Raw genomic sequence first — 19452 nt, 5'->3', positions numbered from 1 at the left:
CAAAGGTTGGTGAAAATGTTCAAGGAATCAGATATAAAGACATGAAATTTTAGTGGCGAGACGACACACGCTAAAGGACATAACCAAAAATATACAGACATGATTTTATTGACATGACTGCCCATGCTCATTGTTACTATGGCAACAGTGGATTTTGAGGAACCCTAGGGATAATAGTGTATAACAATATTATACAGAGAGTGTAATATATTTATATCAGTATTACAGCCACAACACAACATCATCATCGTTGTTGTTAATGATACAGTTTGACTCCAAATTCTGTGCTTTGCATATAAAAATCGAACAAATGCACCGACCCACAGTGATGGATTATTTTAAATATATTACTGACTACAAATAATGAAATAAAACTAAAAAATAATAATAATAATAATAATCCAATAATGACGAAAAACACTTTATTGAATCCTAGATGGGAAAATCTGAAGGGCGTACAGGCAGAAATACGATAAAATAAATATAATATCCCATAATAGATAATATAGTGAAGAGCAATAAAAGACATCAAGTGCACGAACAAGTGTATGTAGTGCAAAAAGATATGATAGTGGGCAATAAAGACGTGAACAAAACAGGTTCAAGAACTTATTCAGGTGTCTAAACACTGTCTGAAACAGGGGTACATACAACGATGTATATATACAAATTCCCAAGCAGTATATAAAGGGCCTAACGGTTCAAGAAGCAGCTTTGGGACCAAAACATTGCTGGTTCGATTCCCTAGACTAGCAGGAATGGCTGAAGTGCCCTTGAGCAAGGTACCTAACCCTCAACTGCTGCCCAGGCTGCTCTGGGTGTGTTGTACAGTATGTTGCTCTGGATAACAGTGTCTCCTAAATACCATTAATATAATGTCATTCTCTCATTATCTCTAGCCACTTTATCCTGTTCTACAGGGTCGCAGGCAAGCTGGAGCCTATCCCAGCTGACTACGGGCGAAAGGCGGGGTACACCCTGGACAAGTCGTCAGGTCATCACAGGGCTGACACATAGACACAGACAACCATTCACACTCACATTCACACCTACGGTCAATTTAGAGTCACCAGTTAACCTAACCTGCATGTCTTTGGACTGTGGGGGAAACCGGAGCACCCGGAGGAAACCTACGCGGACACGGGGAGAACATGCAAACTCCGCACAGAAAGGCCCTCGCCGGCCACAGGGCTCGAACCCAGACCTTCTTGCTGTGAGGCGACAGCGCTAACCACTACACCACCGTGCCCCCCATATTAATATAATGTAATATACGTATTTTAGAGGGTCCTGCAGAGGTGAGGTTATACACAGCAAAATCCCCAGTGTTGAATTAACACCCAGAGTGTTGATTGAACACCCTACTATGTTTATGTATGTCCAATTGGACACAAATTAACTCTGAAAGTGTTAATTCAACACTGGGGAATTTCAGAATCAGAATCAGAAGCACTTTATTGCCAGGTATGTTACACACATGAGGAATTTGACTCCGGTTCGACTTAGTTTTCATAGTACAGACAGAAAGAAAGTAAAGAAGAAAAAACACACACACACACACACACACACACACACACACACACACACACACACACACACACACAGAGAGAGTCTCACTGCAGTGAACTCCAGGGGGAGAATCGCGTTTCTACAGCGACGGCCTTGAAGGCAGTGCTGGCTGGGAGAGCCAAGATAAGATTGGAATTTGTTTAGACTTAAGATGGGTAGACGTGTCCTTTTTCGCTTAACCCGCTTGTCCATTCTGGCCACCAAAATGATCCATTTCTCTCTGCAAAGCCATCAACTTCTCCATGATGTTATCAATGTTGCGACTCAAGTTCTAGCCACAGTCTCAGTGCTGACAGCTCTGCCCACCGCCTCAATCATGTCGGGCAGCTTTGTGGGGCTTTGAACAGCTGCCACCGTTATCTGATTTCCTCGATACATCAGCAAAAATCCTGTGATCATGGTTCCGAATAGGTAAATATCTTCAATGTCCTCCATGGAAAGAATCGCCAAGCACACCACACGCCACTTCTCCCAGGCATCCATGGTGTATCCGGCTGCAAACGTTCCGGCAGGACAGGCAGGTTCCCCCGAACCCAGACTTCTCGTCAAGAAGATTGTGTCAATTGCGTGAAGTGACCAGTTGATCAAATCCATAATTTCGATTCAGAGAACAGTGCAGGAAGAGTCTCTCTGACAAGACGAGTCCGCAGAGCATTCCGTGAAGCATGGAGAAGAATTAACACAACAATTACTCAAAAACATAGAAAGTACGAGAGAGCAAAGTCCCGTGGCAGCCGTCTCCGGCGCCATCTTGGATGGAAAAAAAAATTCTACATTTGCTATGTAAGATTATATAAGGTGGATGTAGGTGGATGTAGATCAGGGGTTTGATCAGTAGGGAGTTGGGAATTGGCTACCAGTTAAAGAAACAGTACAGTACAATTTAACCTATGAACTGACTAACTTTTAAAGCTATGAATGATCTTGCACCAATTTATATATGTAGCCGAGTTGTGGTAGTGCATCCCAGTGCATACTCTTTACATAGAAATAGCGATATCTTTCTTCAAGAATATTTTTCTTCCTCGTCAAATCAGACACGAGAATAATTTTGATCATTTTATGCCTTTGGTTAAAACAGTTTTGTTTCGGGCTGCGTACGGATAAATTTTATATACTATGACTGTCTTGCCACTTTATCCTGTCCTACAGGGTCGTGGCCAAGCTGGAGCCTATCCCAGCTGACTATGGGTGAGAGGCGGGGTACACTCACCCTGGACAAGTCGCCAGATCATCGCAGGGCTGACACACACAACCATTTACACCTACAGTCAATTTAGAGCCACCAATGAGCCTAACCTGCATGTCTTTGGACTGTAGGGGAAACCGGAGCAAACCCACACAGACAACATGCAAACTCCTCACAGAAAGGCCTTCGCCGGCCACTGGGCTCGAACCCAGGACCTTCTTGCTGTGAGGCGACAGTGCGAACCACTACACCACCGTACCGCCCTGCATTTGAGCATATTTAAATGTTAATTAGTGCAAAATAAGTACTAAATTATTAATAAAGGCAGTTTATGAAAGAGTTTGTGATGTCACTATAATAATTAGTGTGCATTATGTTTAGGACAGTTTTGATCTTCAGCATTGCTGAAGGCCCAACGGAGACGCTTCTTCTTCCTGCGATCCCGGAGGAAAACTGGGCTCTCACAGAAGCTCCTCACCAACTTCTACCAGTGCACCATACAAAGTGTTCTGAGCTATGGATGCATAGTATGGTTCTCCAGCTACACCTCAGAGGAGAGGAAAGACCTGCAGTGGATCATCAGGACTGCATCTAAAATCATTGGTACCCCCTCCAATCCCTGGAACAGCTTTGCTTTGACTGCCAGGTAGAGAAACAGAGCCACAAAGATTAGGACTGACTGCACTTAGCCCAGACAGTGTCTTTTTGACACCCTTCCTTCTGGCAGGCTTAGGGTCATAAAGTCACGAAGAGCAAGACACCAAAATAATTTCTTCCCCAGGGCTGTAAAAGCTCTGCTGGAGGCCTGATCTGGACTTGGACTCACATTCTGCACCTTACTGTGTTTGGTTATATTGAATAATTACATACTGCAATTTATCTCATCTCATCTCATCTCATCATCTCTAGCTGCTTTATCCTGTTCTACAGGGTCGCAGGCAAGCTGGAGCCTATCCCAGCTGACTACGGGCGAAAGGCGGGGTACACCCTGGACAAGTCGCCAGGTCATCACAGGGCTGATACATAGACACAGACAACCATTCACACTCACATTCACACCTACGGTCAATTTAGAGTCACCAGTTAACCTAACCTGCATGTCTTTGGACTGTCGGGGAAGCCGGAGCACCCGGAGGAAACCCACGCGGACACAGGAACAGCATGCAAACTCCGCACAGAAAGGCCCTCGCCGGCTTCGAACCCAGGACCGTCTTGCTGTGAAGCGACAGTGCTAACTACTACACCACCGTGCCGCCCAGGTTATGTATATTATTTATTTATTTTGCTGATATAATATTTGAGCCCTGAAACAGTGTTTCGTTGTTCAGTAATTTGCAATGACAATAAAGAATCTATCTATCTATCTATCTATCTATCTATCTATCTATCTATCTATCTATCTATCTATCTATCTATCTATCTACATTGCAAAAAATAAAAATCTTAGGAAGTTTATGTCTATTTTCAAGTCAAAACATCTAGCCACCCTTATTATAAGACATAATTGCCCAACAAGCAAAACCTCATTTAGCTAGAAAGGCTAGTTTTTAGACAGTCCATCTTGAAAATCTTGTATAGACAAAATGTCTTGAAAAAGTCTTATTTGGAGCACGTTTGAAAATAAAACAAGTTTTTTTTTAAAAACAAGTAAGCACATTTTGGACGTTTGTCAAATGCGGTTCATCTTGTCTCATCTCATCTCATTATCTCTAGCCGCTTTATCCTGTTCTACAGGGTCGCAGGCAAGCTGGAGCCTATCCCAGCTGACTACGGGCGAAAGGCGGGGTACACCCTGGACAAGTCGCCAGGTCATCACAGGGCTGACACATAGACACAGACAACCATTCACACCTACGGTCAATTTAGAGTCACCAGTTAACCTAACCTGCATGTCTTTGGACTGTGGGGGAAACCGGAGCACCCGGAGGAAACCCACGCGGACACGGGGAGAACATGCAAACTCCACACAGAAAGGCCCTCGCCGGCCACGGGGCTCGAACCCAGGACCTTCTTGCTGTGAGGCGACAGCGCTAACCACTGCACCACCGTGCCGCCGGTTCATCTTGTTTCAAGAAAAAAAAACAAAGTATGCTTGTTTTGGGAATAAATGAACTTTACTGAAATCTTTGAATCTTTCATTACAATTCAACTCCACCTTACATATTCTAAGTTTACTGCGACTGTTTTCTCAGTCATTCAGAGTGAGCTCCTTCTAGATGCTGTACAGACTCTAGACCAGACAAGTGCCTTCAAAAAGGCTATGAGTGAGTGGAGGGTGTTTTAGTGAGGTCTTTTTGGAATGCTGTGAGTTAAGTTCAGTGTTTTTTTTTTTGTGCCTGATCTTGTAAACCCCTCGTACACATGAATAGTCAGTGCCCCCAAAATGCACTGTTGCTTTGGCGTTGTGTAAGCACTGTAAGTCAAAATGCGTAGACTTTTTTTTTTTTTGGTGCCTGAGGTCCTGGGGAAGTGGAATCTTCAGAGATGTTTTAATGTTTGAATGTTGAAATGGAAAAAAAAATAAATAAACTTGTTGCAATGCTACACGTGTCGTCAACTTGATTCAAGATAGTCTCTGGTCTCATATCTAGAGTATTTTACTAATTACAGGTCACAAAAGGAGAATCTTTTAAGCTAGCAATGCTTAGTTGTAGAATTTAACAATCCTAATATGAGTATATTTATCTTCAATTCAGTTTTTACTGCTAAGACTTTGTCATGAATTTAAGTGAAATACCCTTAAAATGAAATAAGTAAATAAAAATGACTCGAATGGCTAAATGTAAGAAGTATGATCTTGTTATAAGAACTATTTTGATTATTTTGAGTTAATCAGATCTCACATAATAAGTTCCCCAATCTTATTTTGGAATTATTTCATCTAAAAACAGGTTAGATTTTTCATCTTACTTTAAGAAATCTTACCAAGTCAAATCTGACTAGTTCCATTGGCAGATTTTTTTCACCTGATTCAAGCAAATATGCTTCGTTTTAATCTCATCTCATCTCATTATCTCTAGCCGCTTTATTCTGTTCTACAGGGTCGCAGGCAAGCTGGAGCCTATCCCAGCTGACTACGGGCGAAAGGCGGGGTACACCCTGGACAAGTCGCCAGGTCATCACAGGGCTGACACATAGACACAGACAACCATTCACACTCACATTCACACCTACGGTCAATTTAGAGTCACCAGTTAACCTAACCTGCATGTCTTTGGACTGTGGGGGAAACCGGAGCACCCGGAGGAAACCCACGCGGACACGGGGAGAACATGCAAACTCCACACAGAAAGGCCCTCGCCGGCCACGGGGCTCGAACCCAGGACCTTCTTGCTGTGAGGCGACAGCGCTAACCACTACACCACCGTGCCGCCCTTTGTTTTAATCTTTTATTTCTTATTTTTGAAAAGCCATTTTTTGCAGTCTATCTATCTATCTATCTATCTATCTATCTATCTATCTATCTATCTATCTATCTATCTATCTATCTATCTATCTATATACACACTAGAGTTTGGATATGATGTCAGGACACACACACACCCACACACACCACCCTGGGTTTTTCTGGGCTGTTGTTTTTTCACTCCACTGTTTGATGGCAGGTTTTTGGGAGAAAGCGGGGGCAGATCCTCCCTCCTTCACAGGCACATAGACCTGATATTCAGCAGCTCAGCTCGGCCCCCTCTCTCCTCTCCTCTCCTCTCCTCCTCTCTGTCCACACTTCGGGACACTTTCTCCAGTCGGGGACCCACACACACACACCTCACATGGCGCTGGACATGAACACACAGTCCTCCTGGATCATGGTTCGGACCTGCAGCTGTTTGTGCGTCTGCGTGCTTCTGCAGCTGTTCTCCTCCAGCGCGTGCGCTCAGACACACCGCCGGTGAGTCCCTGCCTTTCTCTTCCCTCCACATCTGGCTCTGACACTCAGGTATATCTCACACACACTCACACACACTCACACACACCATGTCCAATACACGCTTTAATAATCAGTGTCCTGTTTACATGCATTTCAAATGAATACCAGCACAGGTGGATTTCATTCTTTATTCATCCAGGCAATTACACAACCACTGGATCCACGCATCGGGATTTCTTTCCACGTCCTACACTGCTATAGCGACTGTAAGAACGCGCATGCGCAGTACGTGAAAGTCTGAGTGGGCGGGGCCATGTTACGTCATTACTTTTCTGATTATGATGTATTACATCTATTTAAAAAAATAGTCAACATGTTATAGATATGACTGGTATTATTATTATTATTATTATTATTATTATTATTATTTAATAGAATTAATAAGGGGCGGCACGGTGGTGTAGTGGTTAGCGCTGTCGCCTCACAGCAAGAAGGTCCGGGTTTGAGCCCCGTGGCCGGCGAGGGCCTTTCTGTGTGGAGTTTGCATGTTCTCCCCGTGTTCGCGTGGGTTTCCTCCGGGTGCTCCGGTTTCCCCCACAGTCCAAAGACATGCAGGTTAGGTTAACTGGTGACTCTAAATTGACCGTAGGTGTGAATGCGAAGGCGTGTGAATGGTTGTCTGTGTCTATGTGTCAGCCCTGTGATGACCTGGCAACTTGTCCAGGGTGTACCCCGCCTTTCGCCCGTAGTCAGCTGGGATAGGCTCCAGCTTGCCTGCGACCCTGTAGAACAGGATAAAGCGGCTAGAGATAATGAGATGAGATGAGATTTCAGGAGTCATTTGTGATCGGAAAGTCCCAGCAAAAGTGAAAGGTAAGATGTATAAGACAGTAGTGATAGCAGCTGTGATGTACAGATTGGAGACCGGACCCTTAACGAAGAGACAGGAGGCAAAGTTGGAGGTGGCAGAGTTGAGCATGTTAAGGTTTGCGATGGGAGGTTGGACAAGATAAGGAACGAGCACATCAGAGGGACAGAACATGTGGGGAGCTTGGGAATTAAGCTCAGAGAGATGAGACTGAGATGGTATGGGCACATCCTGAGAAAAGATGTTGAGGATGGAGATGCCAGGCACAGGGAAACGAGGAAGGCCAAAGAGGAGATACATGGATGTGGTAGAGAAGGATGCGGAAGACAGGGAGCAATGGAGATGAAAGATACGTTGTGGCGACCCCTCATCAGGAGCAGCCAAAAGAAGAAGAAGAAGAAGAAGAGTAGCCCAGTGGTGCTCTGTTCAGCTCCAGGTTCCATCCTGAGCTCGGCTTAAGCCAGTATCTCACTGGGCTGCGACAGCCTGCGACTAGTTGGAGACACAACAATTGCGATAAAATATGCGAATTAGCGACAGTTTTCACTTGGAATCATACTGAATTGATATTCGCATATTTTATTGCAATTGTTGTGTCTCCAACTAGTCGCAGGCTGTCGCAGCTCAGTGAGATACCGGCTGAAGAACTCGCACTTCCTGTCTCACTTGAGAAGGATTCGTGACGGCTTTGCGACACCAGCGATGCGTTTGCGGCTATTTTGAGAGAAATTTTGTCGCACAAATTTTTGGAACATGTTCAAAATTTCAGCGACGAAGGAGCGACACTTTGCGACTCATGCGAGGAAATTGAGAAGCACCGTGAATGTTTCAAGACACTTTTGAAACTCTCTCGCGAATGACGTTCGCAATTTGTCGCAAGCTGTCGCAGCCCAGTGAGATACTGGCTTTAGTGATCTAATACACCATGCACTGAGAGGCTCCGGTTGAAATGATGGACTCTCTGAGGTGACTGGTATCGTACACCATCCTACACCAGTCACCGAAGATAATCCATTATTACCGGAGCCTCTTAATGCATGGTATATTCGATTCATCAAAAAATTCCAAACTAAAAGTGTGAACTACAAAATATTTGAGGTCTAACTCTGCCTCGCTAGGCATGATCATGATCTGTAGATCTACACACACAGAAATGCTCACAGAGCCACAGCAGTGACTTGAGTTGGCCGTAAAGCTTGAAATTGTGACGTCAGTTCATGGTATATCCAGGATATAGCCAGGATACACCATGACTGACTCACACCATATCCTTTTTTTTTTTGATGTCACGAGATACAATGCTTGATCAAAATCGTGCGCTCTGATTGGCTACTCTACTACTAGGATATCAGCTCATATACCGTGAATAGACAAAAACAAAATGGCGGAGCGTGTTGCTGAACCAACCGAGGACGAAATAAAAACTCTAGCCAAAAAACAAAACCCTAAAAAATACAAAAAACAAAGCAACAAAATATGGAATGAAAGTATTTGATGGTAAGAACGCATCTTTTTAAATTATTTTTCAAGAATTATCACATTTTTCACAAATTGCTCCTGTCATTTCGCCGGTTTGTTTACATTCTAAGCGGAGATGATTTTGTCGGACGTTTTGTAGAAAGTTTTTATTTATCGATTTTGCAAAAAATAAAAATAAAAATGCTCCATTTCTCAAAATCCAGTGAATGTGGATAGAATAAAACAGTTATTCCACTCAATCTTGTTGTACACAGATTATAGCCGACTCGGTGCTACGTGCCTCGTCAGCTATCAGCTCATGTATGGGTCGATTTCATGGAATAACTGTGAATTGTCCCTTTTCCACCAACAGGGAATGGGTTCTCTTCCGGTTCCTGCACCAAATTTTGAACCGTTCAGATGATTTCAACCAAAAATAAATTGGTTCAGAACCTGAAAAGTTGGTTCCCGTGTGGAACCAAAATATACCTGGTTTTTCCAGTGTGAACCGTGGCAATATCAGTGGGCGTGTCATTAGTTTAGAGAGGAAGCAGATCGTAGCAATGGAGAACGTAATGGAAAAGGATCCATCTTCAGAAAAAAAATGGACCAAAAACAAATTTCTTGAAGTTCGAGGTGGCTAATCATCCTTTCTTGCAGCTGAATTACAAAGGACTCAGCTCAACATGGCCGAGTCGAAGGCAGACAAAGGCGCCGGTGGCAGCCACCATAATACTCATGCCTGACCACAGCTCAGATGTTCACACCTACAGGCAGTTTAGAGTAGCCACTTAACCTAACCTGCATGTCTTTGGACTGTGGGGGAAACCTGAGCACCTGGAATAAACCCACACAGACACGGGGAGAACATGCAAACTCCGCACAGAAAGGCTCCCATCGGCCACTGGGCTCGAACCCAGAACCTTCTTACTGTGAGGCAACAGCGCTAACCACTACACCACCGTGCCACCCAAAGCTGCACTTTGCATTCTGCAATAACAGAACAAAAGCTTGGAGGTAATTAATGTGCCCCACCATCTTGCGATGACTGTACACGTCCACTGTCCATTGTGTAAAGCCCTCTGTTCATGACGCATCCTTGAATACAATGGTTCTACTAAAAACTGGTGAAAACATGGGCCGGTTCATTTTGCACCAAGGTTCAAAGAATCCTGAATGGAACCAGTTCAAGAACCCGTTCCCTGTTGGTTGAAAAGTTGTCTGTGTGGAGTTTTCTCTGTTCTACAGTGTCCATCATGGTTTTCTCTGGGTTCTCCAGTTTCCTCCCAAAGGCATGCCAGGAGGTGGATTGGTTAGTGTGAGCCATTTATCCAGTCTTATCCAGACTTCCACTTGGTTGAAGGACAAGAGCCTTGCTCAAAGACCAAACAGAGGTAGCTTGGTGATGCTGGATTTGAACTCACAACCTTCTGATCACAGCTTCCTAAGCCACCAGCTAACTTTTCAGGAAGAATTGATCTTGACATGTTTCTAGAAGTGCCCAAGAAATGACTAAAATATCCACTGAACATTTCTATACATGTCTCTCTCTCATCTCATCTCATTATCTCTAGCCGCTTTATCCTTCTACAGGGTCGCAGGCAAGCTGGAGCCTATCCCAGCTGACTACGGGCAAAAGGCGTGGTACACCCTGGACAAGTCACCAGGTCATCACAGGGCTGACACATAGACACAGACAACCATTCACACTCACATTCACACCTACGGTCAGTTTAGAGTCACCAGTTAACCTAACCTGCATGTCTTTGGACTGTGGGGGAAACCGGAGCACCCGGAGGAAACCCACGTGGACACGGGGAGAACATGCAAACTCCACACAGAAAGGCCCTCGCCGGCCACAGGGCTCGAACCCGGACCTTCTTGCTGTGAGGCGACAGCGCTAACCACTACACCACCGTGCCACCTTCTATACATGTATATTTATTAAACTCTTCCTGTCATCCCAGATAGATTTTGTTGTGGCAGGATGACATTAATAACGACATATAATGAAGTCAAGAGGCAACTTATGCTAAAGGATACTAGCTAGTGAGTTTTAGACTAACCCTGGAAGAGGCAGTTGAGCATTGACCACATACAGTCATCCAGCGTACAGTCTGGCAGCTTGTATTGAGTGGCTTTAGATGTATTTATATCCAACTGTGTTCAAGATAACGTCATTAACCAGAGAGCAAAATTTCCCTCTCCGAATATTACAATAAAAACTAGAAAAGCACTTGGAGAGCGCAGACCTCCGCCAAGTACTTTAAAAAATTCCGGGATCCAGATGGTGATCCGGATCACCGCTAAAATTTAATGGATTGTTACTTGTGCCCAGTCACACCTCTGGAAAAAATTTCAGAGCAATCCGTTCATAACTTTTTCCGTAATGTTGCTAACAGACAAACCAACCAACAAACAAACCAACGCTACCGAAAACATAACCTCCTTGGCAGAGGTAATCAAGCACTATAGCCGACAATAAAAATAGTTTACCATGTCAAAGATACACTGTCTGCACTTATACTTTGCTTTTTTGGTTAATATGTATTAGCTTTAATTCCAGTTACTTGCTATAAACAAGGTCATAACAGTTGCAGACTGTTTTTAAAATAGCACAAACTGGCAACCCTGTCATTACCTCTCTGGCCTCTGCTCCTCCCCTGAGCATGGGGCAGCGTGAGTCCTGCCCCAGCGGTTGTTACAGTTTTCATTTTTGGCCACAAGTTGCAATAATAACTCAATGGAGCTACAGTGGTGCTTGAAAGTTGGGAACCCTTTAGAATTTTCTAGATTTCTGCATAAATATGACCTAAAACATTATCAGATTTTCACACAAGTCCTAAAAGCAGATGAAGTGAACCAAATTAAACAAATCAGACAAAAATATTATACTTGGTTATTTACTTACTTATTTATTTATTAAGGAAAATGATCTCATATTAGGGCGGCACAGTGGTGTAGTGGTTAGCGCTGTTGCCTCACAGCAAGAAAGTCTGGGTTCGAGCCCCGTGGCCGGCGAGGGCCTTTCTGTGCGGAGTTTGCATGTTCTCCCCGTGTCCGCGTGGGTTTCCTCCGGGTGCTCCGGTTTCCCCCAAAGTCCAAAGACATGCAGGTTAGGTTAACTGGTGACTCTAAATTGACCATAGGTGTGAATGTGAGTGTGAATGGTTGTCTGTGTCTATGTGTCAGCCCTGTGATGACCTGGCGACTTGTCCAGGGTGTACCCCGCCTTTCGCCCGTAGTCAGCTGGGATAGGCTCCAGCTTGCCTGTGACCCTGTAGGACAGGATAAAGCGGCTAGAGATGATGAGATGAGATGAGATCTCATATTAGACATAGGTGCAGTGGCAAAAGTATGTGAACCTCTGGGATTAGGAGTTAATTTGAAGGTGGGTGTGGCTCTTAACCTTGTCAGAGTAACCTATCCACATTGACCCTGCGTAGAAGTGGATAGGTTACTCTAGTAAGTAGAAGTGCTAAAAGTAAGGGTTATATAAAGGGTGGGGCTCTGAACAACCAGGCCCTGTGAACAAGCTGTGACTGAAATGGACTGATGGAAATCCCAATTTTCAATGATATCAGGTTCAGTAATTTGGAATGTAAAACATCAGGAAGAAATTTGTAATATAAAGCATTTATTTCTACCAACAGTGCATAAGTCATATTAATTTTGTTATATATACACTGTCAGAAATAGGGGTACCGTAGGAGTCCATTTCTGTCCCCCAAGCAAGGCACAATCTACACTAATATACCCCCTAGGGCTCATTATTGGACCTCAAGTTAACTATGTGTACCTTTTTAGGGCCAAAAAGGTACATATATGTCCCCAAGCAGTATATAAAGGGTACAAATATGTACCTTAGAGGGTACTGATCCAGGGACAAGCTGTTCTACCACTAAAGGTGCATCCATCCATTATCTGTAGCCGCTTATCCTGTTCTACAGGGTTGCAGGCAAGCTGGAGCCTATCCCAGCTGACTACGGGCGAAAGGCAGGGTACACCCTGGACAAGTTGCCAGGTCATCACAGGGCTGATACACAGAGACAAACGACCATTCACACCTACGGTCAATTTAGAGTCACCAGTTAACCTAACCTGCATGTCTTTGGACTGTGGGGGAAACCGGAGCACCCGGAGGAAACCCATGCAGACATGGGGAGAACATGCAAACTCCACACAGAAAGGCCCTCGCCAGCCGCTGGGATCAAACCCAGGACCTTCTTGCTGTGAGGCAACAGTGCTAACCACTGCACCACCGTGCCACCCACTAAAGGTGCAATAATTAAATAATATTGGCTGGCATTGAGTGGTATATCAACTATATTCCATTTAGCTAGCATGATATTGAACAAGTCAAAGACGAGTGGGGAAGCCATGGACTAATGGTTAGAGAAGCAGCTTTGGGCCCAAACGGTCCCTGGTTCAATTCCCTGGACCAGCAGGAATAGCTGAAGTGCCCTTGAGCAAGGCAGCTCACCCCAGGGTGCTCTGGGTATGCTGTACGTCGCTCTGGATAAGAGCATCTGCTAAATGCTATTAATATAATGGAATGGTAGCTGAATGTAATATATCTGATATACCACGTAAAAAAGCCAGCCATTATTATACATACACATTCCTTTCTGGTGTTCAACACATCTTTCTCTTTCAAAATTCTCTCAAACGCTTCTGTATTTAATGAAGCAAACCTGGGGGCCAAGTTTGTTAACAAATTGTCCCACTCGCTAGCGCAGAAGTTTTACGTCTCTGACGTGTGACATCATGTTGTCTTGACAACCATGCAATATCGTAAACCATATTCAATGCTCATTCGCCATTGGGTAGAGTGATGTAAAATACGTAGGATAAGCGATATGCTAACAATATTGCATGCTATCGAACCAAATGAATGAAACTCTCTAGCAGGGAATAGAACACATGTTTTTATTCCATCGAAAAAAGTGTCCTGTATGGATAATAATAATAATCTCATCTCATCTCTTTATCTGTAGCCGCTTTATCCTGTTCTACAGGGTCGCAGGCAAGCTGGAGCCTATCCCAGCTGACTACGGGCGAAAGGCGGGGTACACCCTGGACAAGTCGCCAGGTCATCACAGGGCTGACACATAGACACCCATTCACACTCACATTCACACCTACGGTCAATTTAGAGTCACCAGTTAACCTAACCTGCATGTCTTTGGACTGTGGGGGAAACCGGAGCACCCGGAGGAAACCCACACGGACACGGGGAGAACATGCAAACTCCACACAGAAAGGCCCTCGCCGGCCACGGGGCTCGAACCCGGACCTTCTTGCTGTGAGGCGACAGCGCTAACCACTACACCACTGTGCCGCCTAATAATAATAATAATAATAATAATAATAATGTACTTTCATTTCTGAGAATGTAGAATAATTCATTTAATTTTTCTTCCTTGACTCACTCGGTTTGTTTTTAGCCCAAAAGGAATATTTTCTTTTTTGTTTAGCTTAGCTACCAAGCTAATGTCATTTCTAAGCTATTTCTAAGCAAATACAGTTAAAGTTACAGGTTAAGTTTGTTGTGTAAAACAATAAACCCCTGATAGAAATATATGTTTGGCATGCTTGAAACTGGTACAGGTTGTTACAGTGGTGCTTAAAAGTTTGTGAACCCTTTAGAATTTTCTATATTTCTGCATAAATATGACCTAAAACATCATCAAATTTTCACACAAGTCCTAAAAGTAGATAAAGAGAACCCAGTTAAACAATTCAGACAAAAATGTTACACTTGGTCATTTATTTATTGAGGAAAATGATCCAATATTACATATCTGTGAGTGGCAAAAGTATGTGAACCTTTGCTTTCAGTATCTGGTGTGACCCCCTTGTGCAGCAATAACTGCAACTAAACGTTTGCGGTAACTGTTGATCAGTCCTGCACACCGGCTTGGAGGAATTTTAGCCCATTCCTCCGTACAGAACAGCTTCAACTCTGGGATGTTGGTGGGTTTCCTCACATGAACTGCTCGCTTCAGGTCCTTCCACAACATTTCGATTGGATTAAGGTCAGGACTTTGACTTGGCCATTCCAAAACATTAACTTTATTCTTCTTTAACCATTCTTTGGTAGAACGACTTGTGTGCTTAGGGTCGTTGTCTTGCTGCATGACCCACCTTCTCTTGAGATTCAGTTCATGGACAGATGTCCTGACATTTTCCTTTAGAATTCGCTGGTATAATTCAGAATTCATTGTTCCGTCAATGATGGCAAGCCATCCTGGCCCAGATGCAGCAAAACAGGCCCAAACCATGATACTACCACCACCATGTTTCACAGATGGGATAAGGTTCTTATGCTGGAATGCAGTGTTTTCCTTTCTCCAAACATAACGCTTCTCATTTAAACCAAAAAGTTCTATTTTGGTCTCATCCGTCCACAAAACATTTTTCCAATAGCCTTCTGGCTTGTCCACGTGATCTTTAGCAAACTGCAGACGAGCAGCAATGTTCTTTTTGGAGAGCAGTGTCTTTCTCCTTGCAACCCTGCCATGCACACCATTGTTGTTCAGTGTTCTCCTGATGGTGGACTCATGAACATTAACATTAGCCAATGTGAAAGAGGCCTTCAGTTGCTTAGAAGTTACCCTGGGGTCCTTTGTGACCTCGCCGACTATTACACGCCTTGCTCTTGGAGTGATCTTTGTTGGTCGACCACTTCTGGGGAGGGTAACAATGGGCTTGAATTTCCTCCATTTGTACACAATCTGTCTGACTGTGGATTGGTGGAGTCCAAACTCTTTAGAGATGTTTTTTTCAACCTTTTCCAGCCTGATGAGCATCAACAACGCTTTTTCTGAGGTCCTCAGAAATCTCCTTTGTTCGTGCCATGATACACTTCCACAAACATGTGTTGTGAAGAGCAGACTTTGATAGATCCCTGTTCTTTAAATAAAACAGGGTGCCCACTCGCACCTGATTGTCATCCCATTGATTGAAAACACCTGACTCTAATTTCACCTTCAAATTAACTGCTAATCTTAGAGGTTCACATACTTTTGCCACTCACAGATATGTAATATTGGATCATTTTCCTCAATAAATAAACGATCAAGTATAATATTTTTTGTCTGATTTGTTTAACTGGGTTCTCTTTATCTAGTTTTAGGACTTGTGTGAAAATCTGATGATGTTTTAGGTCATATTTATGCAGAAATATAGAAAATTCTAAAGGGTTCACAAACTTTCAACCACCACTGTACTTGTTTTGGTTAGTTAAATCCTTGAGATTTATCTTCACTCGCACATTCTGCTCTCTGCTTAATGAAGGAGATGTTGACCAGTAATGTCTTTCTTCTTTTCATAAGATTATGATCCTGACAAATGATGTCATGGTATATAATGTCTCTCTCCTTTCATACAGTAGTGCCGTCTAAACCAGTGATGTAATGCTTCATCATTCATTTACGCTGTACATAGATAACTTAGCTTCAATTATCATCCAATCACAGAGCTACAACACACTCCTGAAAGTGAATATATCCTCATGTTTGTCCTACAATAACCTGAGGAACATCTCCAAGCAGCTGTGTCTGTGTCAGCGACCGTTTGCTCCCGGATCGATCTGAGGCAGCAGAGCTCTACATTCCTAGCTCATACTCTATCAATTCGACCTCCTTCACTACAGACAGATCAAAACCTAACAACCTCTAAAGATCATATCACTTTTGATCTTTAGGTGGATTTTCTGGTATTTATTCATAATGTAATATTTTGCAGTTTTTAACAGATTTATTGCTGTTACTTTATTCAGTGCTTGTCTTGTGACTAGCTTGGAACAAAATAATTTCAAACAGATAATCAAACAAGAATGATTGAATTGATTATGTACTAAAACAAGATATTAGACGACATTTTAATACATTTTATTAAAATAAAATGTAAAAACAAATAAATGTGCTGTTTAAGATTGCCTTTCTCCAACACTAGCTAGCTAGAGCGGTGGCTACAGTTATCGACACCTTAACGATTGACACCTTTGTCCATAGTTATCGACACGGTTCCACAATTATCGACACCTTTGTCCACAGTTATCGACACGGTTCCACAATTATCGACACCTTTGTCCACAGTTATCGACACAGTTCCACAATTATCGACACCTTTGTCCACAATTATTGACACTGTTCCACAATTATCGACACCTTTGTCCACAGTTATCAGCACCGTTCCACAATTATCGGCATCTTTGTCCACAGTTATCGACACTGTTCCATAATTATCGACATCTTTGGACAAAGATGTTGATAACTGTGGACAAAGGTGTTGATAATTGTGGAACGATGTCGATAACTGTGGACAAAGATGTCAATAACTGTGGAATGATGTCGATAATTGTGGACAAAGATGTCGATAACTGTGGACAAAGATGTCGATAATTGTGGACACAGTTATTGACACCATTCCACAATTATCAACATCTTTGTCCACAATTATTGACACCTTTGTCCACAGTTATCGACACCGTTCCACAATTATCGACATCTTTGTCCACAGTTATCGACACCGTTCCATAATTATCGACATCTTTGGACAAAGATGTTGATAACTGTGGACAAAGATGTCGATAACTGTGGAATGATGTCGATAATTGTGGACAAAGATGTCGATAACTGTGGACAAAGATGTTGATAATTGTGGACACAGTTATCGACACCATTCCACAATTATCAACATCTTTGTCCATGATTATTGACACCTTTGTCCACAGTTATCGACACCGTTCCACAATTATCGACACCTTTGTCCACAGTTATCGACACCATTCCACAATTATCGACACCTTTGTCCACAGTTATCAACACCGTTCCACAATTATCGACATCTTTGTCCACAGTTATCGACACCATTCCATAATTATCGACATCTTTGTCCACAGTTATCGACACCGTTCCATAATTATCGACATCTTTGGACAAAGATGTTGATAACTGTGGACAAAGGTGTTGATAATTGTGGAACGATGTCGATAACTGTGGACAAAGATGTCGATAACTGTGGAATGATGTCGATAATTGTGGACAAAGATGTCGATAACTGTGGACAAAGATGTCGATAATTGTGGACACAGTTATCGACACCATTCCACAATTATCAACATCTTTGTCCACAATTATTGACACCTTTGTCCACAGTTATCGACACCGTTCCACAATTATCGACATCTTTGTCCACAGTTATCGACACCGTTCCATAATTATCGACATCTTTGGACAAAGATGTTGATAACTGTGGACAAAGGTGTTGATAATTGTGGAACGATGTCGATAACTGTGGACAAAGATGTCGATAACTGTGGAATGATGTCGATAATTGGGGACAAAGATGTCGATAACTGTGGACAAAGATGTTGATAATTGTGGACACAGTTATCGACACCATTCCACAATTATCAACATCTTTGTCCATGATTATTGACACCTTTGTCCACAGTTATCGACACCGTTCCACAATTATCGACACCTTTGTCCACAGTTATTGACACCATTCCACAATTATCGACACCTTTGTCCACAGTTATCCACACCCAGATGATTATTTATATAAAATAATCGGTATGTGGTATTAAGTTAACAAAACATAGTTTTTATTTAACATTTGTTTTACATCGACTTATATTTAGTACAAAATATCTTTTATATAAATATCTGGATGTCGGTGTTTACGTAAATGAGGAAGTAATTCTAATGTTTGTAAACAAATGAACTGATAGTGTTTAACCTGCGTCAGAAAATCTTTTTGTCCCACTTTCTACCCACTTTCTAAGTATTTTTGTTGATCACATTTTGTTAATCATTCGTTGTTGTTTGTATTAATTTCTAGTTTTGTCGTTTACCAATAAATGTCAACAGGCTGTTGACATTGTAACCTCATGAAAATCCAGGTCAAAGGTCGCATGTCATTCCTCGAACCAAAATATAAAATGTCTACTGATATTGTAATATGTGGTCGATATTTACAACAAACTGCAAAAAAAAAAAAACTCTGAATGGAATAGAAAAATCTGAATATTTCAAGCATGTAATTTTTTATACACTAGGAATTTAATTCTGCTCTAATTCTATTTACTGCAATCGGATTCCAAATACTCTATAAACATTCCATTCTGTTATGAATCAGAAAAAAATAAAATCACAGCACTTTTATCTTTTTAAAGTACTTCATCTACTTCAACAACGTTACACAAAGATCGGTCCATAACCTTTGTAAATGTCCCTTAATTCCACAGGGTGTCGATAATGGTGGACACCGGTGAAAGTGATCACTATTATCGGCACCTCACGCACGCGACTTCTCAAACGCACGCTTAGATACAAAATGGCGACTGTCCAAAGAAAGAGTAAGAAACAAAGTAGGTTTCGACGAGGAGATCATGAAATATCGGTGAATCTGATCAGTAAAAACATGTCCATGATCTTTCCACCATGCTCACCTGCGATGATGATAACGTCCGGGTTTTCCAAAAAATTG

At 42.6% G+C, this 19452-nt stretch overlaps 1 protein-coding gene across 1 annotated transcript in view; it reads left to right on the top strand.

Annotated features, from left to right (window-relative positions):
- The window catches only part of pcolce2b (procollagen C-endopeptidase enhancer 2b), a 58234-nt gene that overhangs the window by 176 nt on the left and 38606 nt on the right, over window positions 1–19452 (top strand). Inside the window, exon 2 of the mRNA XM_060920857.1 lies at window positions 6364–6647. Within this exon, the coding sequence (XP_060776840.1) occupies window positions 6364–6647 (284 nt within the window). The remainder of the gene's footprint in view (window positions 1–6363; window positions 6648–19452) is intronic.

The sequence above is a fragment of the Neoarius graeffei genome, chromosome 5, assembly GCF_027579695.1.
Source record: "Neoarius graeffei isolate fNeoGra1 chromosome 5, fNeoGra1.pri, whole genome shotgun sequence".
Taxonomy (NCBI): Eukaryota; Metazoa; Chordata; class Actinopteri; order Siluriformes; family Ariidae; genus Neoarius; species Neoarius graeffei.
This window is presented reverse-complemented; position numbering and strand designations above follow the sequence as displayed.